Source organism: Vulpes vulpes, chromosome 14, assembly GCF_048418805.1.
Source record: "Vulpes vulpes isolate BD-2025 chromosome 14, VulVul3, whole genome shotgun sequence".
Lineage (NCBI taxonomy): Eukaryota > Metazoa > Chordata > Mammalia > Carnivora > Canidae > Vulpes > Vulpes vulpes.
Genome location: NC_132793.1, coordinates 74,060,298 through 74,087,329, shown reverse-complemented (window position 1 = coordinate 74,087,329; position 27,032 = coordinate 74,060,298). Strand labels below are relative to the sequence as shown.

Here is a 27,032-nt window from a genome sequence, read left to right as displayed (position 1 = left end):
CTATTCTACTGTGTTTGATTTATGTCATCTATGTTTTGAGTTCTATAATATTAATTCTCTTATAAATTACCTACTCAGCTTTGTTAACATTATGTGAAAAGCGTCACAGTTAAAGAAGTTTCTTTGGATACACATCTTCAGATCTTATTTCATCTTAATTTTCTTATTCTTGTTTTCCATGCTAAATAATTATTCCCCGTAAGTTGTAACAAAACTTTAAATATTGCTTGGAGTTTGAAATACAGATGCTTCTTGGAACTACATTGCAATATTTTCAGTTTTTAAGGAATACAAAATGAAAGGAACACCATTTCTTTCTTAGAATTTAAAATTTTTTATATTGAATTTGGTTGATGTTGTGATACAAGATTAATATTATTGCCTTTATTTTAATAGTCTGAAGTTGACTATAAACAAAGATATCAGTAAAGTACAATTTTCAGTTCTTTTTTTTAATAGAAACTTGTAAGTAAGTAAATAAGTATACCAGCTTTTGCTCAGCGGGCAATACCTAAGTAAATGGAAAGATTTTATTTAATACAAAATTTGATTAAGTTGAATTTTGAAAGTACTTTTGTTAAATGGAAGAGTAAAGATAAATGTTTTTTATACTTTCTACCTTATTATTTCTCAATAGAGGCAATTTAAAAAAATCCTGTTTTTGAACTTAAGTAGGTTTTAAAAACAATTCTATTGTTCTTCATGCCCCAATCAACCTAATGTCTGTGTGGAAATGGGTGTTTCAAATGAATTAGTTTCTCTAGTCTCATCTTGGCAAATGCCAACATAATTTTTTATTTTCAAGGAACCAAAAATTGAAATTTATTGTATTATACAGAAACTTTCCATTAGACCTCTCCAAATAATGTGCATGTAACTTCCCCCACATAAATCTATTAGAATGTGATTGATTTTTATTATTTGAAGCATGGCAACTGTATGAATGCCTGCATGAAAATTGACAGTATGATGGCAACATTGGTAGGTAAATCAAATAATTTTAAAATTGCAAAAGAAGAATAGTTGTTTATATGCATGATAATTTAGACCATGTGGGTAAAATAGCAGGGAAAAAATAAAAAGTATAAGAATGTGTTGAACAAATAACAATGATACTAAAAGGACATTTGGGAGTGATTTAATGTTTTCAATTATATGTAGATTTGCAACCTGCTTTGTTGCAAAGTCTGCCAACTTAGATAGATATCATAGACCCTAATAAACTATCATGTAGTTTTTGTTTTATATTAAGAAAGGACTTCAGATTGTTTTGGTCCATTATTTTATAGGTGAGAAAATGGAGGACCAGAGTTCAGAGTTACCCTGCAGGTTAGTGCAGAGTCTTGGGTTAAGGATTATGACATCTACTTGTCTGGTTACCACCCAGCATTTACCTGGACACTGGACCAGTGTCACTAGCCACTGGACTCATTGGCTAAAATTCATAAATCGGTGCACTTTCTCACGTTTGTCTGTTATTTTTCAAATCAAAATCAGATCAGTTTTGGAGGCTATCATGTTTTTTACAGATTTGATTTTTAATTATATTTCACATTTCTTTTAACAAAATAATCTCCATTGCAAATCTTTAACATGTGTTTTCTCCATGTGGCTGGGAGAGAACCCTTGCAGTAACAAAAAGCCGGTAAAAGAATGCCAAGTCTGATTGCATCTTTCCTGTGTGATTTAACCATGAAATTTAGTTTACTTATCTATAAATGGAAGGGGTGAGAAGAGCTGAAGTCTAACACTTACTTTCTAAACTTACTAAAAACCCTCAATAACAACAAATCAAATAGCCTGATTTAAAAATGGGCAAAGGATTTGAATAGACATTTCTCCAAAGATGAAATCATACACATGATCTTTGAAGAAGTCATATACACTGAAAAGCTGCTCAGGTTCACTAGGCATCAGAGAAATACAAATCAAAACAACAGTGCCTATTAAAATATCTCACACCCATTAGGATGACTACCATCAAAAAAACAACATAAATGTTGAAGAGGATGTTGGGAAATTGGAACCTTTGTGTACTCTTGGTGGGATCGTGAAGTGGTTCAACGTCTATGGAAAGCAGTATAGTCATTCCTCAAAAAATTAAAAATAGAACTACCCCCATGGTGCAGCATTCCCACTTCTGGGTATATATCCAAAATAACTGAAAGCAGGATCTTGAAGTGATATTTACACTCCCACGATCACTGAAGCATTATTCACAATAGCAAAGAGGTAGATGCAACTCAAATGTCTATCAGGAGATGAATGGAAAAACAAAATGTATGTACAATGGAATATTATTCAGCCTTAAACAGAGAGGAAATCCTGGCTCATGGTACAACATGGATGAACCTTGAGGACATTATACTAAGTGAAATAAACCAGTCACAATAAGATAGATATTGTGTGATTCCACTTATAGGAGCTACCTAAAGTGGTTAAATTCACTGAAACAAAGAATGGTGAGTACCACGGACTGAGGGAAGGGAGTAGTAGGAACTGTTGTTCAATAGGTATAGAGTGTCAGTTTTGCAGGATGAAGAAGTTCTGGAGATCTGTTGTACAACAATGTGAAATACTTTATCTGAACAATACACCTTAAAATGGTTAGGATGGTAAATTTTAAGTTCTTTGCTTTTTTTTAACCACAATTAAAAAAACTTTAATATCTGCTTTTATATTATTAAAGAATAAACCTTCCATTTATTCCTTTATTGAAATGTTAATAACTGAATATGTACTATTATCCTATTCTGGTGTCCATATGGGCAGTCCTAAAGGGCTTAAGATATAGAAGAAACTTGTGAAGCTGAGAAAAATATTATTTTTAAATCCTCTTTTTTTCTACCATCTGGAAAAGCCTGCCGTTATTTACTCTAGCGCTGGGACCATTATTAATGCACTAATGAAAAAACAGGGTTTATGTGGCGTAGGATGGAAACCTTTACTGACAGGCTGACCCCACAGCTCCCTGAGATCTTTCTGTTGTTGCTGTCCTTTAGGTTCAGAGCTTCATGAGAGGATGGTTGTGTAGAAGGAAATGGAAGACTATTGTGCAGGATTACATTTGTTCTCCTCATGCTGAAAGTATGAGGAAGAGAAACCAGATTGTGTTCACCATGGTTGAAGCCGAGTCAGAGTATGTTCACCAGCTCTACATCCTGGTCAATGGCTTCCTCCGGCCCCTGCGGATGGCGGCCAGCTCCAAGAAGCCTCCCATCAGCCATGATGATGTCAGCAGCATTTTCCTCAACAGGTTTGTATTGGCATAAATCAGAGTCATGTGAAAGACGCATTTTTATTTCTTAAAAGAATTTTTACTCTTTAAAAAAAAATATTTACTCATGAGAGACACACAGAGAGAGGCAGAGACACAGGCAAAGGGAGAAGCAGGCTCCCTTTGGGGGAATTTTTACTATTAATAGGTACCATAAAGTCACCTTTACAGGTGTGTGATATTGAAAATGAGAAAGCTGTCATTTGTGTCTCATTATTTGTCCAAATTTACGTGTCTTTATCTTGAATCATGGCATCTAGTTCTCTGGTTTGTCTCTATTCGACATGTGTTTTCTTGTCATTGTGTGGGTGTGTGTGTTGGGAAAGATAATCTTCATAAACTGAGGGAAATGGAATGAGTAATGGGTCGTCACATGTAATTTATACAGACATACTTTAGAAAGAACAATAACAGAGGGCCTGAGAATCTGTAGCAAATTTATTTGCTACTTATAGTGTCCTTCCTGCTGAGGATTTATCAGGGAGCAAAGCAGAAATCCCTGCCTTCATGGAACTTAAATTTTGATGTGGGAAGGGAAATAAGGAATGGTGAATAAGAGAAATATGTAGTATATTATGTGGTGATGAGTGTTGTGGAAAAAATCAAGAAGGGGAGAGGACTTTGGGGTGCCTGGGTGTTGTACTTAAAATTTATTTACTTGTTTTTGAATATATAATACATTTACATCATCCAAAATTCAAAACAACATGAAGACATCAAATAACTTACTCTTGTCTCTGCCTAGCCCCATTTCCCCCACTTTCCATTTTTAACCATTTTCATTAGTTTCTTACATATCTTTCTAGTGTCTCTTGATGTAGAGCAATCAAATTTGGATGTGGAATCCTATTTTCTTTCTTCTTACACAAAAGGCAATGAACTTTAATATGTACTTGCCTTTTTTCACTTAACAGTATATTCTAGACATCTTCCCATATTGACATCTAAAGAGCATTCTATTTTTTAAAAAATCACTATGGGGTAGCCCGGGTGGCTCGGCGGTTTGGTGCCACCTTCAGCCCAGGGCCTGATCCTGGGGTCCCAGGATTGAGTCCCACATGGGGCTCCCTGCATGGAGCCTGCTTCTCCCTCTGCCTGTGTCTCTGCCTCTCTCTCTCTCTCATGAATAAATAAAATCTTAAAAAAGATAAAAATAAAAATAATAAAAATAAAATCACTACTTTTTTTACATTATGTGAATATGCCATAGTTTTTCTATAACCAGCTTTTAGAAAGGCCTCAAAGATAAGTTAACTTTTGAGTAAAGACTTGGAATTGATGAAGCAGCAAGCCATTTGGCTATCTGGGAGAACAGTGAGGCAAGCAGAGGAGACAGTCTATGCAAAGGGCCTGAGGCCGGGGCAGATCTGGTTTGCTTGTTTTGAGGAACTGACTAAGGATGAAAAGAGGTAACAATACGACATTGTAAAGATGTTTGCTTTTACTGTAAATAAGATGGGCAGATACTGGTAACATTTTGAGGAGAGAAGTAGTATCATATAACTCATATTTTAAAATCTCACTCTGGTTTCTCTGTTGAGAATAGAGTGCAGGGAAATCAGTTTGGTGGCGATCTCAATAAACCAGTTGAGAGGTGATTGTAGCAGGGAGGCCTGTTAGGTGGCTATTACAATAATATAAGCAAAAGATGGTTGTCATTGGAGGCAGTGATATATGGTTGGATTCCTGGTATATTTTAAAATAGAACCAATGAGATTTTCTGATGAGTTTGATGTGGGGTTTTGAAGGAAAGTCCAAGGTTTTGGGGCTGAACAGCTAGAAGGATAGAGTAACTTCTCACTAAATGGGAAACATTGAGGTATAGAGAGGTTTGGGGGAAAGACAAAGAGTTTTTGTCTCAGACCTCTCAAGCATGAAGGCTATTATCCATTCATATGGAGAAATCAAGTGAACAGGGACTATATATCAGGGAAGGAGTTTGGGCTGGAGATATAAATTTGAGGCTCCAATAGCATATGGATAGTATTTAAAGCAGTTGGTCTGAATGAGATTACCAAGGGAGTAAGCACAGATGTGAATGAGAGAAGAGGAACGACACTGAGCCCCAGGAGATTCCAACGTTTGGAGATGAAGAAGATGAGGAGGAACTAGCAGAAAAGAATGAAGAAGATCCATTAGGGTCATAGGATGAAAACCAGCAGAATGGGTTGTCCTGGAAACCAAGGCAAGAACAAATGAACTCCGTCCAAAGGGTCAAATAAAATGGTAACTGAGAACCGACCATATGTTTAACACAGAGCTTATAGGTAACTTTGATGAGGGCCATTAGGAGAGCCATTGGAGGGGACTTAGGAGAGAATGGGAGGGAAGGGTAATCATCGGAGAGAGTTGGTATCGAAAACTCAAAGAGTGTTGCTATAGAGAGGAGCCAATAAACAAGACGGTACCTGGAGGTAAGTTTATACCTGGAGGTATAAAAAAATGTGTGTGTGTTTTGACTTAGGATAAAAATTACATTGATAACAAGGGGGAAATGACGTAGGGTAGAGGAGGATATTGCTGGAGCAATAAACTTGCATAGACAAAAGTGGGTAGAACAGGGTGTATAAGTCAAGTGGGTGCATAGGGAGGGAGGGAATAGTACCTTGATACATATGTCATTAGGAAGCAAGGACATGTGACAGTGCTGATAGAAGGAACGTATTGGGGTTAGATAAGAGGGGAAAGTGTATGATATTGTAGAATAATTGCTACACAGCTGGAAGAGCCTATATTACTCTATTAGGGTGGTGGTCATGACTGTCAGTGAGACTAGTCAGGATGGTTATGTGTTTTTCTTCAGCCACTTTCAGCTGCACTGGTGCAGAGTGGGTGGGTGAGTGGCTTTTTTGGTATTGTGTGAGGCTAATATGATGACATGAGAAATGAATAGGGGAGTTGAAGGTTATGCAAGGAAGAGATTATAACAGTGAGCCATGGAATCTAAACTGTGCAGAGAGGGAAATGATGGTGCAAGGGGTTTTGGTCAGTGATAAGATGACAGGATCATGCATGAAGGTCCTGGTGATGTAGAAGCCTTTTTGGAGTCAGAGTTCTAAAGGCAGTGAATTGAAAGATCAGAAAACAGTTTGCTTGAAACTGAGATAGGGAGGGGATGTAGTTACTGACAATGACAAGGTCTAAAGTACCATCAAAGGAGTGTTGGTTGACGTTATTGGAGGCAAAGATGCCAAGAGGAAAGGAGTTCAAAGGCCCTAGAGGCCAGGAGTGTTGGTTTTTGTGCCTATTAGAGTCACCCAGAATTATGACAGGAGTAGTATTGGAGAAAGGACTGCCAGCGAGCTGGGAACTTGGAGCTCAGAGCTCAAGGCATTAAAAGAAAGGCTGGGGAAGAGTTCTACTCCAAGATAGTGTTGTAGGAAGACCCTAAACTCACCTTCTCCAGGGAACACACCAATGACACCTAGAACAATTCCTCTTGAAGAAGGACTGAGGGCTTGATTGAATAGTTTCTACATAACCAGAGATGGAGAGAAAGGGCAAGAGAACAGCAAGAGGGAGGGAGACATGGTAACAAAGGGAATTGACCCTTGATGCTGCAAAGAGCAGTGGGACTGTGTTGTACTGAGGGACCAGGAACAGATTCCTCTGGTCTTGGGCAGCGAATAAAAGCTACAGTTTGAAAGAGCAGCTGGCATATAAAAAAGAGACAATGCTAGAACTTTGCCAAGTGGTAGATAAGCCACATGGGTGCTCTCCAAGTCAGAGGGTTTATGTTCCCACCCCACTTTTTTATTTGTTTTTATAAAAACCTGGAAAAAGTAACATATTTGTTTTATTAATGTGTGCTTACACCTACATGCTTGGCTGTATGTTCCCTTAAGGAAGTTACTTAAGTGTCCACCAGTAAACCAATAGATAAGGAAAAAGTACATACACATGAGACACACACACACTGGAATATTACACAGCCATAAAAAGGGATGAGATTTTGTTTTGTTTTAGGGTTTTTTTTTTTTTTTTGGCCTTTTTAGACAACATGGATAGACCTGGAGGGTGTTATACTAAGTGAAATAAGTCAGACTGAGACAAATACCATATGATTCCCCTCAAAAATGGGATCTAAAATTAAATAAATAAACAAAAAGCAGAATCAGACCTATAAATACAGAGAACAAACTGATGGTTGCCAGAGGAGAGGTGGGTGAAGGGTTGGACAGAATGGGTAAGTGGGAGAGGGAGATACAGGCTTCTAGTTATGAGATGAGTAAATCATGTGAATAAAAAGCAGAGCATAAGGAATACAGTCAATTGTATTATAATAGTGATTTAACAGGACAGATGGTAGTTACACTGTGGTGAGCGTAGTATAATGTATAAACTTGTCCAATCATGAATTATACACATGGAAGTAATGTAATATTGTGTATCAACCATAGTCAAAAAAACTGTTTTAAAGAAAAAGAACAAAAATTATTGCAATATATTTTAATTTGTTTTTTTTTAAGGAATTAAGGCTTTTTTTGCATTTATCTTATTTTACTTTATTTTCTTTTATTATTGAAGTATAACTGACATATAGTGTTACATTAGTTTCAGATGTGTAATGTGATGGTTCAACAATTCTGTACATTACTCAGTCCTCAGCAGGATATGTGTACTCTTCATTCCCTTTATTGAACCCATCCCCCAGCCTGCATTTATTTTAGGTTATTGCCAATTCTGAGCTAAAGGTTTTTTTTCCCTGGATGCCTGGGTGGCTCAGAGGTTGAGTGTCTGCCTTTGGCACAGGGTGTGATCCTGGAGATCCGGGATGGAATCCCACATCAGGCTCCTGCAGAAAGCCTGCTTCTTCCTCTGCCTTTGTTCTCTCTCTCTGTGTCTCTCATGAATAAACAAATAAAATCTTTAAAAATAAATAAATAAATAAATAAATAAAGGTTATTTCACCTAGGTTTTTATAAAATGAAGACCCACACTATAAGGAAGATTTTAGGGACTAAACCATAGATCATAATTAAAATGTACTTAAATATTTAGAAAGGCATGGCTGGGGGGTGTCTATAGATGACTGTGTGGCTGATAGATGGTAACTTTTTTTTTTTTAATGATTTATTTATTGGGCGAGGAGGAGCAGAGGGAAAGGGAGAGAGAAAATGTCAAGCAGACTCCCCACTGAGTGCAGACCCCATCTTGGGGCTCGATCTCAAGACCCTGAGGTTACAATCTGTGCTGAAACTAAGAGTCAGGTGCTTAACTGGCTATGCCACCCAGGCACCCCTGGAAGGTAACTTGTTAACAGGAGATTAGAAGCTTGGCTTCTCTGTTGTGAGGCAGGAGGAAGATCTCCCCACATTAGGTGGCAGTGGCCCTGTGCAAGTGTGTGAGACATCTTGAGGGACCTAAGAGGAGCTCCTGATCATCAGGCTGCACAGCTAGCCTTTTGGCAAATACTTCCATCACCCAAGCATGTCATTTCAACAGTTCTGATGACAATGGACGGGATTGTAAACTACCCTCTGGTAGTGATGCCAGCAGAGCCTGCACCACCTTGCTCTTAGGTCAGCTCTGGGGATTTGTTTCTGTTGGATTGCGTGATCTGCAATCTGGAAGGCCAGATTTGTCATATTGTTTAAATTCGGAGTCAGGATGTGCTGGGCCTCTTCTTGGAAGGTGAAGCTGTAAGCTCTTCATACACTTAGCAGTTGTTTACTATACCTAGTCCTTAAGGGAGATCTGAAGAGGTATGTTTTTATCTTTTTATTTTATGTATTCATTTTTAAGATACATGTTTTTCTTTTTTTTTTAAATAGTTTTTAATTCCAGTTAACATCCTGAAAAGAGATGTTTTTAAAGCTGAGGTTCATAGGGTGTTTGTTGTCACTGCGGCTGTTTAACTGGATTCCTTTCCTTGACTTTAAATGGGAAGGACAGGCTTCCAGTTATGGCAGGTCAGTTTTGAATTTCTTTTTTAACAAAATTATTTGTTTATTTATTCCAGAGAGAGAGAAAGAGAGAGGGAGAGAGAGAGAGAGAGAGTGGGAGGAGGACAGAGGGTAAGGGACAAGCAGACTGCAAGCCCAGAACCCAGTGAGGGGCTCCATCTGGGGACTCTGAGGTCATGACCTGAGTTGAAACCAAGAGTCTGACACTTAACTGACCGAGTCACCCAGGCACCCCAATTTTTTTGCATTTCAACAGTTTATACTTAAAAAAAAAACTTACCTACGTGCAGGATTATTTCATTTTTTTCTAACCATCCTGGTATCAAAATATGAAAGTAGATGTATCAGTTATATACATTTTCAGTGTAGGAAAAAGAAGCCTCTCTGTGAGTGGAGGGAGTTCATTGCTTACAGAACTCTTTGGAAGAGCTGGAGGAGTAAAGTCAGGGAGCTGCGCCTGGAGCTTTGAGTTCAAGGGCACAGCACTGTAGACATGCTTCGGTAGTGAGGAAGTACAGCACCACCATTGCCACCTGTCTGCCTTTCAGGTCCAGGAAGCTGTTGCCTAGAAACAAAAACACTGAGGCTGGGTGCTGGAATGGCCCCTAAAATACTCACATTTCCGTGACTGACTTTCAGCAACAGGAAGATTGCCTCTACTCCAGCCTCCCACGTCTTACTTACCAAGTGCATCTATTGGTGCAACAGGTGGAACCGAACTCACCTCCAGAACCACATTTACAAGGGAGTCAGGGGAGTGTGGCCTTAGCTCTCCATCGGGTCCACCTAGAAGGAGGAAGGGATGACTAAGATACAATATCTAGATTTGCTTGAAGTCCTTGAACAACAAACACTGCTTAGTTAAAATTTCTTTTTTTTTTTTTTTAAGATTTTATTTATTTATTCCTGAGAGACACAGAGAGAGAGGCAGAGACACAGGCAGAGGGAGAAGCAGGCTCCCTGCAGTCCCCCGATGTGGGACTCGATCCCAGGACCCCAGGATCACAACCTGAGCTGAAGGCAGACACTCAACCACTGAGCTACCTAGGAGCCCCTTAGTTAAAATTTCTATAAAAGAAAAATAAATTATCATCTTCAAGCAGTGTGTATTTTGTTTCCTGGACCATTTGGAAAAAATTAAGGATTTCCCATTGATGTTTACTGTAGTGGAATTTGACTTCAACAAACCAGAGTATCTCACTGACATGAATGATTCTGTGTTTGATTGTGTGGATGTGTTAGTTCAGAAAAGGCTTTAGAGGTTCATTCCAACGGGATAATTGTAATGAGGAAGCAAAAGTTGCTTTGGTAACTACTCTTCTTGAACTTTTTAGAAATTTGGATCTCTAACTATGCCTAGTTCTCATTTTATTTTTTTATTTTTTTGTTTTCAAGAATTTTTTAAATAATAAATTTATTTTTTATTGGTGTTCAGTTTGCCAACATACAGAATAACACCCAGTGCTCATCCCGTCAAGTGCCCCCCTCAGTGCCCGTCACCCATTCACCCCCACCCCCCCGCCCTCCTCCCCTTCCACCACCCCCAGTTCGTTTCCCAGAGTTAGGAGTCTTCATGTTCTGCTCCCTTTCTGATATTTCCTACCCATTTCTTCTCCCTTCCCTTCTATTCCCTTTCACTATTTTTTATATTCCCCAAGTGAATGAGACCATATACTGTTTGTCCTTCTCCGATTGACTTATTTCACTCAGCATAATACCCTCCAGGTCCATCCACGACGAAGCAAATGGTGGGTATTTGTTGTTTCTGATGGCTGAGGAATATTCCATTGTATACATAAACCACATCTTCTTTATCCATTCATCTGTCGATGGACACCGAGGCTCATTCCACAGGTTTGGCTATTGTGGACATTGCTGCTAGAAACATCGGGGTGCAGGTGTCCTGCCGTTTCACTGCATCTATATCTTTGGGGTAAATCTCCAGCAGTGCAATTGCTGGGTTGTAGGGCAGGTCTATTTTTAACTCTTGGAGAAACCTCCACACAGTTTTCCAGAGTGGCTGCACCATTTCACATTCCCACCAACAGTGTAAGAGGGTTCCCTTTTCTCCGCATCCTCTCCAACATTTGTGGTTTCCTGCCTTGTTAATTTTCCCCATTCTCACTGGTGTGAGGTGGGATCTCATTGTGGTTTTGATTTGTATTTCCCTGATGGCAAGTGATAAAGGGCTAGTTTCCAAGATCTATAAAGAACTTATTAAACTCAACACCAAAGAAACAAACAATCCAATCATGAAATGGGCAAAAGACATGAACAGAAATCTCACAGAGGAAGACATAGACATGGCCAACACGCACATGAGAAAATTCTCTGCATCACTAGTTCTCATTTTAGTATCTCCGTGTAGGCTTTGTCCTTTTCAGAGGATTCTTTTACATTTCTGTCTTGGGAGTCTTGGGAGTGGTTACAGTAGAGTACTGCCAAACCTTTGCTATGGATTTTTTCCCCTCTCTCCTGTCAAAACTCATTTTAATGAAAGAGAGAGTACTTTCCCTGAGTTATCATCTAGACTCAAATCTAAGAGGAAAAGGATCATAACTAATTCATTGATTATCAGTTGAAGTGCTACATTCTAACAGTAGAAAGATATTGCTATTACAAATTGATAAGGCGAGTTATATGACAGTGATTTGGTGCTCAGTGTCTTCCAGTGTTTGAAGCTTAGCTCAGAATTTTCTTTGAATTTTTGAGATTGTCTGAAAGATAAATTGCTTTATGAGGGCGAATGCAATCCATGTTATTATTGGGCATAGAGTTGGGAGGCCCTGGGAGACATGTATATCACGTATTTATTAAGGTTTTAAGGACTCAGGAGGCTTCTTTAACAAAATAGACACTTTGCAATGACTGAATTATTTTTCCATTTTTATAGTGAAACGATTATGTTTCTTCATGAAATATTTCACCAAGGACTGAAGGCGAGGATAGCAAACTGGCCTACTTTGATTTTAGGTGAGTGCATGCTTTAGAGATAAAAGATTTTCTCTTAAGATGGCTACAATTAAAGTAAAATAACTTCAGCATCATTCAGCCTAAGCTGTCTGAATTTCCCTCTTGACCTGTGAGCTTCCTTATGTTTTGGGGACCTGTTTCATTGTCCTTTCAGCCCTTTGCCCTGACCTGTCATAGTGCATTTGGGGCAAGAGTCATGCTCGGCCTCCGGGTGCCTTCCACCAGAACAGTCATTCAGGCATCTGAACTGGGGGCCCTGTGCATGTGTGACCCCTGGTGCTGGGAGCTGCTCTCTGCCATCCCATCGAGTGCACCTCTCCTCATACCTTGGGTAATTTACCAAGGGCAAAGAGAAACTGCCATGTTTACTTCTTTTTTCCAGCTGATCTGTTTGATATTTTGCTCCCCATGTTGAACATTTATCAAGAATTTGTGCGTAATCACCAGTACAGCCTCCAAGTGCTTGCCAATTGTAAGCAAAACAGAGATTTTGACAAACTCTTAAAACAGTATGAAGCCAACCCTGCCTGTGAGGGGAGGATGCTGGAAACGTTCTTGACCTATCCAATGTTTCAGGTAAGTCATCTGGGACACATTTTATAAGTCACTGACTCCAGTCTGGTGGTACTGATGCCTGCGGTGACCAGAGCGAGGTGTCCAAGTGTGCCCTGTGGGGAATTACGGCGCGTATGCATCCTCTGTCATCTTGAGCTTGACCCTGAGATAAGCAAACATATGCCACACATTTTCTGTCTGTGTAGTATAGGGAAGAAGAGCAGACATTTTTTTTTTTTTAAAAACAGGCATTTTTGAAGCAATTATATCAGGAATGATTTTGTGCAAAGTGGCACAATTTTCCCTTTACAGAAAGCTACCACACAGACTTCTTCCATGGAGTCTCCTCCTCCAGCATGTTTAAAAATATTATCAGGTTTACAGAAATAGGATGCTGTGCAAAAGTTCCAGTATATGCTGGTTGCATAAAAGGCTCCTGCAGGGTGGAGTGACTGCTGGGAAAATCTTTGTTTTCCTGCCCATCCTCCCCGCCCCGTTACAATTGCTATTGGAACTAGTCTCGAGCTTGTCTGGAGCTCTGGAGAGCCAAAGGAGGACGGCTGGGCCACAGAGGCGACCGAGGGTCTGGAGGCCCTGGCAGGACCTGGGCACTCTTGGCCCAGAGTCGGGTTCTTGCATTGATGCTGGGCCTTGTCCTTACATTTACCTTTTTGGCATTAGAGGGCCCCTGAGGGACCAAGCACACTTGTGTCCTTGCCTGTGTCGCAGGCTTTACCATTCCGAGTCCTTGAGTGAGGACTGTGGAAGTCAAAATGTGAATTGAATCTCCCGTTCTTTTGAAAAGCGTTGATTCTGTTCTTTTGGAAAGGCATTGAGTGTTCTCATTGTGGAATTTATGGGGCTTCTGGCCAGGCCTCCAGATTGTCATGTGGTAAACCGATTCTCCTCATCATGTGTTAGGGCTTCTGCGGAGAGCTTTGCCCCCCTACAGGCACTGCTGACCCCAGCAGATCATTGTGTAGCCTCAGAAAGAAATGTTGCTCTGGGTCATAATTGTTTGTCTTAAAGTTGGTCAGTCCTGCTTGAAATCCTGGAAATCACCGTAGAGGTTGAGTAAGGTTTTTAAAAACCAAAAGGATGCATTTGAAACAACTTAAATATAGTGAAACTTTATAATGTTATTGTGTTGTTTCATGGAACTGAGTTGTTTGAACTCTTGGCCTCTCTGAGGAAATATTTTACAAGAAAAACTTCAAAGCAAACAAAAAAAAGTTTGCTTTTTTTTTTTACCTTATAAAAATTGTAATTTAAGCCTTTATTTATAGCAAAACAAACTTTATATAGTGCAGTGTTCTGAGATTCTGTTTGAATATTTGGCATTACTCTGGATGATGATTAAATACTCGAAATTGTGTCTTTCAGGCAACTTTGCCTCGGGTGAATATTCAAAGGTAGAGTTATCAAAGGCACATGGAATATTCAGGGGGTACCTAGCGCCCTTTCTGACAGCCCATTAATGTCTTCCTGAGGCCTATTTAATTTCCCTGGGTGTGATTCTCTCAGTGTTTTGTTTTATTTTATTTTTTTAGGATTTTATTTATTTATTTATTTTTTTTTTTAATTTTTTATTTATTTATGATAGTCACAGAGAGAGAGAGAGAGGCAGAAACACAGGCGGAGGGAGAAGCAGGCTCCATGCACCGGGAGCCCGATGTGGGACTCGATCCCGGGTCTCCAGGATCGCGCCCTGGGCCAAAGGCAGGCGCCAAACCGCTGCGCCACCCAGGGATCCCGGATTTTATTTATTTATTCATGAGAGACACAGAGAGAGAGGCAGAGACATATGCAGAGGGAGAAGGAGGCTCCCTGTGGGGAGCCCAGTGCAGGATTCAACCCCAGGATGCTGGGATCATGACCTGAGCCAAAGGCAGACATCAACCACTGAGCCACCCAGGTGCCCCTCTCTCAGCGTTTTAAAGTGACACAATTGCACTTGAGCTTTAGGGGAGGTGTCCAAACACAGTAGAATGTAGGGCCTTGGAAAGTCCTTTGGATCATCTTTAAAGTGCTGAGATACTCTCCTACCACCCTCCCTCCTTTGCCCTGGAGTTTAAGCCCAATAAGAATGACTTGGCATTTTCATTGACTCCAAGGAATTCCCATAATGTCATGAAAGGACCATTGGACTGAGAATCTTTAGAAGACCTGGATGTCTGGCTCACTCTTCAGTTGTAGCATTGAGGAAAATAATTGAAACAATATAAATCTTGGTTTCTTACTCTTAAAATTGAGGCACTTGAGCTCTAGTCATCTCCCAGAGGTCTAGCTGACTCTGTGATTTTAAGGGGACTGCACCAGTTCTAAAAGTTTGGGTTGGGTAACTATGTGGGGGTTCAAGGAGCCTGGTCCAGGAACCCCCATTCCAAGACTGTGGTGGCCCCAAACCCTAGAATTTAGCTGATAGATCAGATGTTGAGGCTCTGTGGCTTCTTCCAGACCAAAGGCACTTGTTCTGAGAGCCTGGGAGGTTCAGGGAGAAACCTCAAACTTGAAGAATTTAGCCAGAGTTGGTCCAAACTGCAGGAAGTGTGCAAATTGAAAGAACAAAGAACATTGAGTTGTGCTATTTATTTATTTGCTTCCCTAGAACTATCTTGAATAGACCAAGAGGGGAAACCATCAGAATCTGCTACCTCTAAGAGCCTCATTCTCCTTGATGTCTCTTCTTTGTCTTGTTCGCTTGGTGTCTCTTCTTCCTGCCTTCTCCCTAGGAGTAACCATATGGAACACTTGGGGGAAAATTGCCCTTTCTAGAAGCTTGAAGGTTTTTTTTTCTCACTAGGTTCATTCCCTCCTTCTTGTTGCCTTTTGGTTCTTTCACAAATGAGGTGAAATAGTCATGAAAGTGTTTGCTCCCTTGAAGGGTCCAACTGTTTCTACTTCCCCCTGCATACATGTGTCAGCAGTAGTACTTTTGCACTTCCAACTTGCCCTAGTGGAGGCTGGACCTGGGGATGAGGCTGAGGCACTTTATTCTTTTTTTTTTTTTTTTGTGCTATTAGACAACAGTAGAAGAAGTGACCCTAGTTCATGCCACCAAGGGACCTCTGGCCAGACTTTTACTTGAGTCTAGACATGGGGGCAGAGGTTGGTGTGGGCACAGGGGAGAGGCGATTGGCAGCTTTTAGCCTGTATATGTATAGAAGAGAAAGTGTTCTGGGCTCTTTGTCAAGTAAGTCAATTGCTGCTTTTAATGTACTATGTTGAGCTTTGAAACATGGAAGAATTGTAGAATTTGGATGATGTAGTAAATTTATCCTCAATTGAACTATCAGACGAATAAGTCCAAGTGTTGCCAAGAAATTTGTTTATGGAAAATAATGTAGTTATTAATATAATTTTTAATTAGCAAAGACAATGGCTTGACTGGTACTGTTTAAATTGGCTTCAGCTGCTCCTAAGTCCATAGGTAAGCCAGTCGTGAATTCTACCCCCTATGAGAACTGTTAGATGTTCTCCAGCAAGTAGCCACTTGCCGCTCTAGCCACCTATTTACTGTAACAGCAGAGCAAGCTCATTAATGTCTACAAAGTGATAAGCATTGTTTCATAATTGAAAGGAGAATTATGATTCATCTGGACAGCACTTACTGTGATTCTTGTTTTTTGGGGGAACAGATTTATAATCAGCTCTTGAATATACAGATGCGCTCTTTGGAGAGCCGTCCATTTTTCTGCAGAATGTCCTTTCCCAGCTTTTTTGGCAGCTTCAGCCTTGTTTGTTCCTCCACCAGAAAGTAGAAAGGGCCAGTTTCTGAATTTCAAATCCATCTATTTGAATCTGAGCCAAGGAGCTCTCTAAAATAGATTTAATTAATGGGGGAAGATCATGAAGCTATTGACTAAACTTAGTTTTGTGGGTTTTCAGTGCTTGCATCGTATGTGTCAGGCGCTCCCACTCCTACCTTCTTTGTTATGAAAGATTTAGTGCATTAGCTGTTGTTTGCCTTGATTTTCTTGTATGACTGCTGACTTAGAGGCATACTGGCTTTGTGCGGAAGGGATATTTGAAAGCGTATGTTTCCCAGGGACCTTTACCAGGAGAAGTTTATGGGATGGAGAGGAAGTATCCTCCACATGTCTTACACAGGGAGGGGTCTCCCTCCTTTAAGGAGTCTGTCTGAACTTCCAAACTTTAATAGGATGACATTCCCTAGGATACGGTCCCAGAGTATCAACTGCAGATCCATGTCTGTGCTGATGGCCCTGCCCTTTGTGCTCATGCATAAACATAGGCCCTCAGTAGGCCACAGTAGGTGACCCAGTGAAGGCCACCCCCTGCACAAGAGCAAAAGCAAATCCGTAGACAGGGCTGCCAACACCTCAGGACAGGATGGAAGGAGCTAGCCACAGCGCTCCAGGAGGCTGTTTTACTTTCTTCCTTCTCAGAAGTCCTTTTGAGGGTTGAGTGAGTCCCCAGGCCCCACAGAGGACACCGAGTGGGTTTGTGTACCAGTGAGAGCCATGTTCATGGCTGGCTCTGTCATGTACTGTGAGACCACCCTGGGCAAGTTACCAGACCGCTTCACGCTTTGTTTCCTCCTTATCTCTGTATAATGGGGACATAACCCTTCTGTTGGTGTGGAGGTTTGGGCGTACACGCCCATTGCAGGCCACGTTATGGCAGCTGTGGTGCATGCATGTCGTTATTAAAGTTAAGCCCACTGCCCCAGCTTTCTAAAAAAATTTTATCTGTAAACCAGTAAATAAGTAGAATTAAAATATATATATATATATATATATATATATATATATATATATATAGTTGATGAAACTGGATGTACACAAGTAAAAATGACTTGAGTCATTTTTACTTATATATATATATATATATATATATATATATATATATATATATATAAGTAGAATCAGTAAAACTTGAGTTAAATCTCTACTATGTTCATTTAAAATCGTCATATGGCTGGTGGAGTTTCCGCTTTTGACAGAATTCAGATAGTTTATCCATAAACAAAAGTACTAGTAAATAATGTAATTAATACATTTTACTGCTAGAAGGATGAGTTAAGGTAAAGTAGGATGAGAATGTAATAAAGGTGAGTATGTCTTCTCCCAGGTTTAAATTCTTAAAGAGAACATTGCAGTAGGGTTGTGAATTAAAAAAAAAAAATGTGGGGCTGCCTGGGTGGGTGGCTCAGTTGGTTATGCATTTGACTTTGCATACATCAAATCACAATCTCAAGGTCCTGGGCTTGAGCTCAGTGTGGGGCTCGGGAGCTTCTCTCTCTGTCTCTGTCTCTCTCTCTCTCTCTCTCTCACTCCCCATGCTCATGCTATCTCTCTCTCCCTCTCAAATAAAAAAAAATATAAACAAATATATCTAAAATATGGACTCATGTGACTTGATAATCACTATGTTTCCCTATGAACCAATTTTCAAATTTTATGATTAAGAAATATATGCTTATGTTAAAAATCTAAAGAAACAACTGTTTCTTTGGAATATAATATTTTATTACTCTTTTCTTGTGCTCTTGGTGAATGTGGATATGTGGATGTGTGTGTGAAGTTTGAAGTGTAATTCATTTGAGAATTGTAAAAGTAGAGTTGAATTTCTCAGACATGATGGTGCACAGGAGAGGATGTCCCAGGGTCACTCATCCTGACCTCTTGCTCATGCTGGCCTTTATTTGCATTTAGATCCCCAGGTATATCATCACACTTCATGAACTCCTAGCTCATACACCTCATGAGCATGTGGAAAGGAAAAGTCTGGAGTTTGCTAAATCGAAACTAGAGGAACTGTCCAGGTATGTAGAGAACTTATAATAAAGGCTTGATTAGAGAAACCAGCGAGTTAGTTTCTATGGAAACCTAATATATATATATCCAGGGAATAAGAAGTGAGACACAGTCCAACTTCTCCGATTCACCTGAACATGAAATGCTAGCTCTTCAGATGGTACTGAATCAGCATAAACGTTAATTTTAACCAAGAAAAAAAAAATCAATCTTTGAAAATGGTTTTATAGTATGTGAATTTATGTGATTGAGATTATAGGTGTATTTGCGTTTAAGTTTGAAAATATTAACATTTCTTTTAGCGTAGTAGAAAAACAATTTTTAGTTGTGTCTTTGTGTTCATATTTGGCAAAAAGCTAAGAAATGTGTATTTTGGATTTTTCAGTGACTGCACTATTTCAGAGAATTATTTACATCTGTGTTCCTTTAGCTTATATGGAATAAATGGCGTAAAGGTCTCTAACTTGCTCCACCTCTAAGAAATGGCATCCTAATTTCAATGAAGGGGCTGTCCATAAAATGATATGTTGCTTTCCTGTTGCATTTATAAGCAGCACCCCCAGGGTACTCATTGGTTGCTGACCCACTTGTCATTTAGAACTGTGTTGTACGTTGGGTTTGGTTTGAGTCATGGCTGGTTCAAGCCTGGAGGTCTCTCCTCACAGCCTCAGTTGTACTGATACAAGTTCAAAACTGAACTTCCCAGATAGAGCTCTTTGCATACCTGCTAGAGCTATACAAAACCTCTCTTCCTGTGATCTGTCCCTGCTGTGTCTGACAGGATAATGCACGATGAAGTGAGTGACACTGAAAACATAAGGAAGAACCTGGCCATAGAAAGAATGATCGTAGAGGGCTGTGATATTTTGCTGGACACCAGCCAAACTTTCATCCGCCAAGGTAAGTCCTTGTTCGGTGGACCCACTGTCTCTAGTGATCTCTGCGACTGTCACATTGTCACTGGCAGATCCTGGCAAGCATTTTGGAGCTGTGTGATTGATACTGTTCATGCAGGACATCCCCATGGTCTTGATCGAGGCTGTGGCTGAGGCCCACATTTGTGCTGTTTCTTTTCAGGGGCCATGAAAAACAGCAACACAATAATAGTAAAGCACGAGTGGGACAGTAAATTACATTCTGACTGGACTCTCTTCCTCAGTGGACCAGACATTCTCTACAGCTCCAAGGAAGACAGATCGGTCTGGCCGATGAGAGTGGCAGTGCCAGGTGGCGACGATATACAGGCAAAGGCCCAAGAGAAACTTGCATTACTCAAAGCCCTTTCACATAGCGGTGGGGACAATGTCCGAAGTGAAAACAGCTGTCTCTTGTTCCCATTCTTTATCAGCACTTCTGGATCAGCCCCACACGATATGATTTGATTCAGTTGGTGACTCCAGTTGCCAAATGAAATGTCTTTTGACCCCTGCCACGCTTTGGTAATGGTGAACGTATCTTGTATCTTGTTTGTGGGATGTGTGCTTTGCAAGCATCACCCAGTATATTAAGCTTCTGAAGTGTTGAAAATTTTTGGGCCAGAAACGAGATGCAACAGCCTAATGGTACATCTCCCTCCGGGGCTCTCACTGCAAAGCGCACTAAGTAAACCTCATCCAAAGTCCTTTTTAAGTGCTTAGGTGTTCTGAGGGAAGGGAGCATGCCCCATGGAGTTGATTTGAGACAACACATCTCACACATTTATGATTTTGAACTTGGTGAGCGGTGGCACATACATTTAGAACTAGAAATAACCTTTAATGTAGCTTCTGTTCATAATGAGCCAATATCATTTGAAGATATTTGCATTTCCATTGCCTACCAAAAATGTGTTGCTTAAATTTTTTTTTACTTCATCAAACAAGACATTATTTGAGCTGTGAACCTACATTTTTGCACAGAATACTTAAAAAATGTAACACGCGCTGTTCTATTTTCCATTATTTGTTGATAAAGAGAGAAATTACACATATGTTAAAGTTTGGAAGTATATTTTAGGAAAGGATAGCTTTTCTCATTTTTGGCTTTTGATACTGATTTTCCTTGAAATGTAGTGGAATATAATGCTAACAGCATCAGGCCTTCCTAATCGCTCTGCGTTGCTCCGCACAGACTGTGTCCCCACGGGGCTTCCTGCCTTCCTGGCCCTTGCCTGCCCGTGTGCCTTCCCGTGTGCTGGCCCCAGTGTGGGGACTGGGAATGCCCCTATCCATCCCTTCCATGCCTATTGAAGGTCTGCTTGTCCTTCCAGGCTCAGGTCAGACACCTCTAGGGAGCCTTTGACAATTCTCTCCCCTTCCCTCCAAGTAGAATGAATTTACCTTCGTCCCGGTTTCAGGGCCCCTCACTTCTCATGTCTGTGTTTCATCCTCTTGTGTGTTGTAGGTACATGTTTGCACGCCTGGCGCTCCCAGTCATTGTATCTCTGAAGGGCTGTATTTATGAATTCTCTCTTCCTTTATATGCTGCTTTCCATTATAGATACTTGAAAGAGGGGCACTGCATTAAATCAAATTGCTTGTTGAATTGCAGTTTTGATTATTAGATGTCTCGTTTTGTATTTTTCTTGTATTTGGAGTTCATGGAAAAAATACTTATTGACTAGAGCTTTATAATATGTGAGAATGCAAACAAATGTTTCTGTAACCACTATTTTGTTTTTGAAAAGGCTTGTGATTGAAAAGTATTATTATGCATAAACATTTATTTCTACAAACTTAGACTGCTCTTATCTAAGTTTGAAAAAAACATCTCTAATGAAAAATGCTGAGAGGTCGGATACATTGAATAAGTCTTTTGTTTTTTCAATGCACCTTGAGGAAAAACCCTCATGAGCCGCCTCTCCCTTTGATTCATGTCCAGATGTTTATTGTTCTCTGCCACATGTTTAAAGCACTTCTATCAGCTATTAATATATCTGATGTTGTTATCATATTGATGTTGATATAATGATTTGCCTTTATGGTATTTTTCTGTATTGTTTGGTTAGTGTGTTTAGGAATTATTCAATAAAGTTGGTTTTAAAAAATCAGACTGGAACCTGAAAGTAGAAAGGAATCCAATTAACATATAATTTGGGAAGTTTACATTGTTTTGCTTTGGTTGCTCCTATCATCACTTCTACTAAATACCCTTAACAGACTTTAAAACCCAGTGAGATGGGTTTCTTATTCTTTTGAAGTTTGCTGAGTTCTGTTTTCTTTGAAATGGACTACAGCCTATCTCTAATTGTCCACTAGTATTTGTGTTATTTACTTTTAGGAATGGTTTGAGGTATGTTTCAGGCTGTGTGCACATGCATGTGTGTACATATGCACAAATATATTGCGGTTTCAGTATCAAATGAACTGTTATTCTGAGACTAGAAAAAAGAAGCCTTCTGGGTCATCTAATAGGCCTCCTTAGAATAGGGGCATCAGCTAAATGTCAACCTGTGGGAATTTAGTTATCAAAATAATAGAAGTTCTATTGTAAATTGATTCTAATTATTAAACAGTTAATGAGCAGGATGCAAAGGATTCTATCATATTATAGTGTGGAAAAGTCGTTTATTTTCCAAAATCTACTCAAACTTTGTTGAACCGAAGTGGAAAAGTCTGGGGCAATTATATGAAGGCAGTATTGCCATGTCAGTGGAGGTCAAATCCCATCTCTTCCACTTCCTTGCTGTAGGATATTGGGTGATTTACTTAGCACCCCTGTGCCTTACTTTGCTCTCGTAGTTAATACTACCCAGCTTTTAGGGCTGTGGTGAAGATTACATGAGCTAACATTGCTCACAAGAGTATCTAGACTAATGCCTGGGAGAGTATGATGTAAATTTAAAAGCCAAGATCTAAATTTTGGAGTGAGTTTCTGTTTTTCAATAACATGAAATATATATGAATGTTTAATAGAAGGTAAGGCACTCTAAATTGACCAATTGCACAAAACCCATTATGCAGAGTCAGCATCTTGTGGATATGTGAATCAGGATCATTAAGTGAAGGTGACTGAATTCAGAGTGAAAGGCACTGAGAATGAGACCTGGACGTCTGTGGTAGTAACCTAATCATTCCCAGACTTGAAATCCTGTCCTCTCAGTGTAGCAGTGTTCTTTGGAATTGTAACGTGGGGTCTGGGCATGTACCTTCTCAAATACCTAATCCAATAACCTGGAGATTACTCTTTGTTGCCTCTTACTACTGAGTGGAATGAAGAATCTGGGCATTTGCCCATCTTGGATGCCACTCTTGGGAATTTAGTGACTGAATTAACAGAAGTTTTGTTGTAAATTGACTCCCAATTATTAGGTGACCAATGATAGAGATGCAAAGGACTCTGTCACAGCAATGGCCTGACCCTGAGGAATTACTAATTTAATACTAAATATTCCTTTCATTTGTATTAACTAGAGAGGAACCTCCAAGTCTTATAATTATGTTGAAACACCAGGTCAAACATAAAACGGAATGTGAGAAAAATCCACTATGATTATTTTATGAACTAAACAATAGTGTTGAAATTGCTAACTCTTAATTCTGACGTGTAGACTTCTGTCTATACCTAATGTGCATAGTGAGGGGAACAGTTACAGATCAAGCATATTAGGGTATCGTTGCCAAGGAAACATTTATTTATTTTTACCTCAAAGGTGAAATTCATATTACTAATATATGAGCTAACGATGTGTTCTGTAATTTCTGTTTTACAAAATCATTGAATGCTGGAGGCACTTAACAACGCATGATATTAAGTCTTCATGCACTTGGTTATAACCTTTCTGAAAATGACTCCCAAACCTATTGATCCACCAGGATATTTGTCTTATGCTCCAGTCTTGCACTCCGCCCTAACTGATCTCATGGCCCCCATGGCAAAGCTAGAATGTATTGTCTTCTCCCTTCACCCCATCCCTTTCCAAGGGTCAGCTTTCATGTTGCCGAATCCGTTGCCATCTCCTGGCAGTGCCACTCACTGAGGTGTGACCTTAGGAGAGCTGCTTAGCCTCTCAGGCCTCTGTTTTTCCCTTCTGTGAAAAGAGGGGCAAACCAGGTCTTCTGAAAGAGCTCCTTTGGCCTTGTTTCCACCCTGTGAGCCCCATGAGTACAATCCCTTTGCTATTACTTGCTCATTTACTTCTCTAGACATTTTGCCTTGTGCTCTCCCCACCCCTCCTCTACTCTGCAGATTTAATTACTTGCTGCCTGTGTTCTCTGACAGCTTGCTCCCACCTGCCTCACCTCCTTTCCCTCTCTTCTTGCCCCTTCCCTTCAAGGGAGTCAAGCGTTCTCCTGCCCTTTGTTCCACAGGCCCACGCCCTCCCCCAGGACTCCTTCCATGCTATTCTTTAGCCCCCTGCCCCCCAATAGCTGCCTACTTTGTCCGGCAGCCCCACCTAAACACTCACCTGAATAGATGGAATCTGCACATGGAGTCTTGGATCCTCACCACCACCACCACCGCGCCGCCCTCACACTTCTTTAGATCTCCTTTCAAAAGTAGATGCTATTTGGAATATTCATATGCTAATGTGAACATTTTGTGACCCAAGTCATAGTTTTACCATTTAACATATATGAACAATGTTAGTGGGGCTTTTCCCCACTTATGGATGTAATCTATGCTCATTTAAAAAAAATAGAGAGAGAGAACACAGAAAATGTATGAAGAGGAAATGAGGTTGCCCGCAATCTCATTTTGTAGTGCTGACTCCTGTTAATATTAAAGGGATGAATATGCATTTAATGGTTCTTAAGGCTGCATTTGGGGTAGGTGGTAGATTGAACAAACAGTAGGTATATTGGAAGTCAAGATATTCACAAGAATCTTTCCTGGTATTTTTTAGTTGGAGATCTAACTTAGATTAGGATTTTATTTTGTGAGAAGAAGGTGGTCATTATTAGGGTGAAATTGCATTTGGTCTACGTAGAGCTTCTCACATTGAATAGAAGACAGTTGTGCTCACAGAAATGCTCTGGGTATAGAGTTTATAGGAGTTCTTTTCCATTTAGATTCCACAAAGACTCTTTATCACACTTTTTAATTTAATTTTATTCTATTTTTGTGAGAGAATTGGGAGCATAAGCGAGGTAGAGGGGGGAGCAGAGGGAGAGGAAGAGACAGAACCCAAGCAGTCTCCTCACCCAGTGCGGAGCCCACATGGGGCTTGATCCCCTGCCCCGAGGTCACAGTCCAAGTGGAAATCAAGAGTCAGACATCCAACCTACTGAACCACCCAGGTGCCCTTATTACACATAATTTGAATGTAACCTGAAATAGTTGCCCTTTAAAAATTAACCGATTGCATTGACTTGTACAATTGTGTGTTTTTATAATATACATGAATTGTGAATTTTATTTTTTAGATACAAAGTAAACTCAACTAATGTGCCAGTTTCTACCTTCGCTGCCTCAGGAAGGATAAATCCTATTTTCTTTCTATTGTGTTATTTTATTATCGTATATAATTACACAATGTGTATCTTATTCTTAAGTAAATACATTGATTGAGACCAGACCACTAACGGACAGATGGCCAAAGTGCCTTGTTCTTTAAATTCAGTTTGGCTTTCTTTCAAACTTCTTTTAAAGTTTAAAGATGAATAATCAAGTCTAAAGCATTTCACAGAAATAGTAGGAATTAGTTGGGCCCTTAACACACAATACACTGCCTCTTCTGCTCATAGTGTAGCGGATTTCCTTCCAGGGGTGTAGCAAATAAGTCCTTGGTGTCTTGGGAAACAAGCCCTAGAGTTTATTACATCAAGAACAGCTCTCACTTGACATAATTTTAATTGCTATGTATTCTTCACTTTTGTGATCACCAGGTTCTCTTATTCAAGTACCTTCTGTTGAGAGGGGAAAACTTAGTAAAGTTCGCCTGGGTTCATTGTCTTTGAAAAAGGAAGGAGAAAGACAGTGCTTCTTATTTACAAAACACTTTTTAATTTGTACAAGAAGTTCAGGAGGAAAGCTACATCTGCTCAAGGTACGGGTTTTACATGACTATTCCATCTATGTCCATGCACTTGAGAGGCATCCAGGTTAATTTGAATGTGGCTTTCCCACGCCTAGTATCGTAAAACCCAGATTGTCACAAGCGCATAGTGAGGTAATGTACAGTTGCTAAGCTTGACATGTACTTTGTTGTCAGTTGTATCCAAAATAATAGAAATTTAAGTATTTCCATTAAGAAGTGCAATTAAAATCACCTGGAAAGAATTATTACTATTGAGCTGCAAAAATCTTGTTAAGTCACGACAGCGTACTGATCTAATATTTGCTAGATGCTTTTTAATCTTGCTCTGTCAAGAGGCAGCGAATCACAGCCTGCAGCCTGTTAATACAGTTTTATTGGAACACAGCCACGCTCATGTGTTTACATATTGTCTGGTTGCTCTCATGCTTTTTTAAATGATACAATTGAGTAGCTGCGATAGAGATTGTATGGCTTGCAAAGCCTAAAAGATTTACTATCTGGCTCTTCATAGAAAAAGTTTCCCTATCCATACCTTCTGTTATTAGTGCACGAAATATCCAGCACCACGATGATGGCTTTCTACTGCTTCCAGCACTTTCTGCTTGATGGGTTCAGCTGCATTCACTCTCAGGGTGCCTCCCACTCTCCCACAGACTGACTTGCTAAATTTATAAACACTGAGTGAGAGGGGTTTGAGGGAGAAGAACCATGAAGTTCAATGAGTTTAATTACCTTTTACACAACTAAATTTAGTTTTGGAACCTATGAAAAATTATTTACGATGCAGAACTGTTATGCTTTCTTCCATGGCAATTTGAATCAAAGGTTTATAAATCTGAGCTTCCCAACTCATGCAAGACTGTCAGCCTCTTAATGAGAAATTGGTTTGTTTCCAGACAGGTGGGGTTCTCTCTCTAATAGAATGTACATTGATTGAGGAGCCCGATGCAAGTGATGATGACTGTAAGTCACATTCTATCTCTTAGAATTATAGTAGAATAACAAGGGTTTATGGTTTTTATCTACTGAGAGCTAAGAAGAGCTGCTTAAGGAGGCAGGAAAGGGGTTGAGAATACACTCCCTGAAGTCATTTACATATGAAAAGTTCTGTTGAATCATTTAACCTGTGAACCTTGTTAAAGATTTTATTTATTTATTCATGAAAGACAGAGAGAGAAGCAGGCTCCATGCAGGGAGCCCGACGTGGGACTCGATCCCAGGTCTCCAGGATCACACCCCAGGTGAAAGCAGCGCTAAACCGCTGAGCCACCGGGGCTGCCCACCTTGTGAACCTTGTTAAACCATCTTTGGGACTTCACATTTTACTGAGTTTGTCTCATGATAGTGACTTTTTAGTGGCAGAGAAGAAAGGAATTGAATTAGAGAGTATTGAAATTCTGTAGATTATGGAAATGAAAAAAAGAGAGAAAGAAAGAAAAAGAAAACCAAACAGGAAGTGACTAGGAGACAGGGATCCTAGTCCTGAGTAACCTGCTGACCTCAGCTTCTTTGTCTGCTTATGAGCTTAGTACAGGCTTCCCCTTGCCCGAGAAGCCCAAGAAGTACCATGTTGCTGAAATGAG

The 27,032-nt window shown here is 40.0% G+C and overlaps 1 protein-coding gene across 4 annotated transcripts in view; it reads left to right on the top strand.

Annotated features, from left to right (window-relative positions):
* The window catches only part of RASGRF2 (Ras protein specific guanine nucleotide releasing factor 2), a 237,337-nt gene that overhangs the window by 88,755 nt on the left and 121,550 nt on the right, over window positions 1-27,032 (top strand). For all 4 annotated transcript variants that reach the window (XM_025998231.2, XM_025998230.2, XM_072736877.1 and 1 more), the window contains exons 5-11: window positions 3,003-3,256; window positions 12,077-12,156; window positions 12,539-12,732; window positions 18,390-18,499; window positions 19,273-19,391; window positions 25,298-25,458; window positions 26,346-26,412. In XM_025998231.2, coding sequence (XP_025854016.1) covers window positions 3,003-3,256; window positions 12,077-12,156; window positions 12,539-12,732; window positions 18,390-18,499; window positions 19,273-19,391; window positions 25,298-25,458; window positions 26,346-26,412 — 985 coding nt within the window. The remainder of the gene's footprint in view (window positions 1-3,002; window positions 3,257-12,076; window positions 12,157-12,538; window positions 12,733-18,389; window positions 18,500-19,272; window positions 19,392-25,297; window positions 25,459-26,345; window positions 26,413-27,032) is intronic.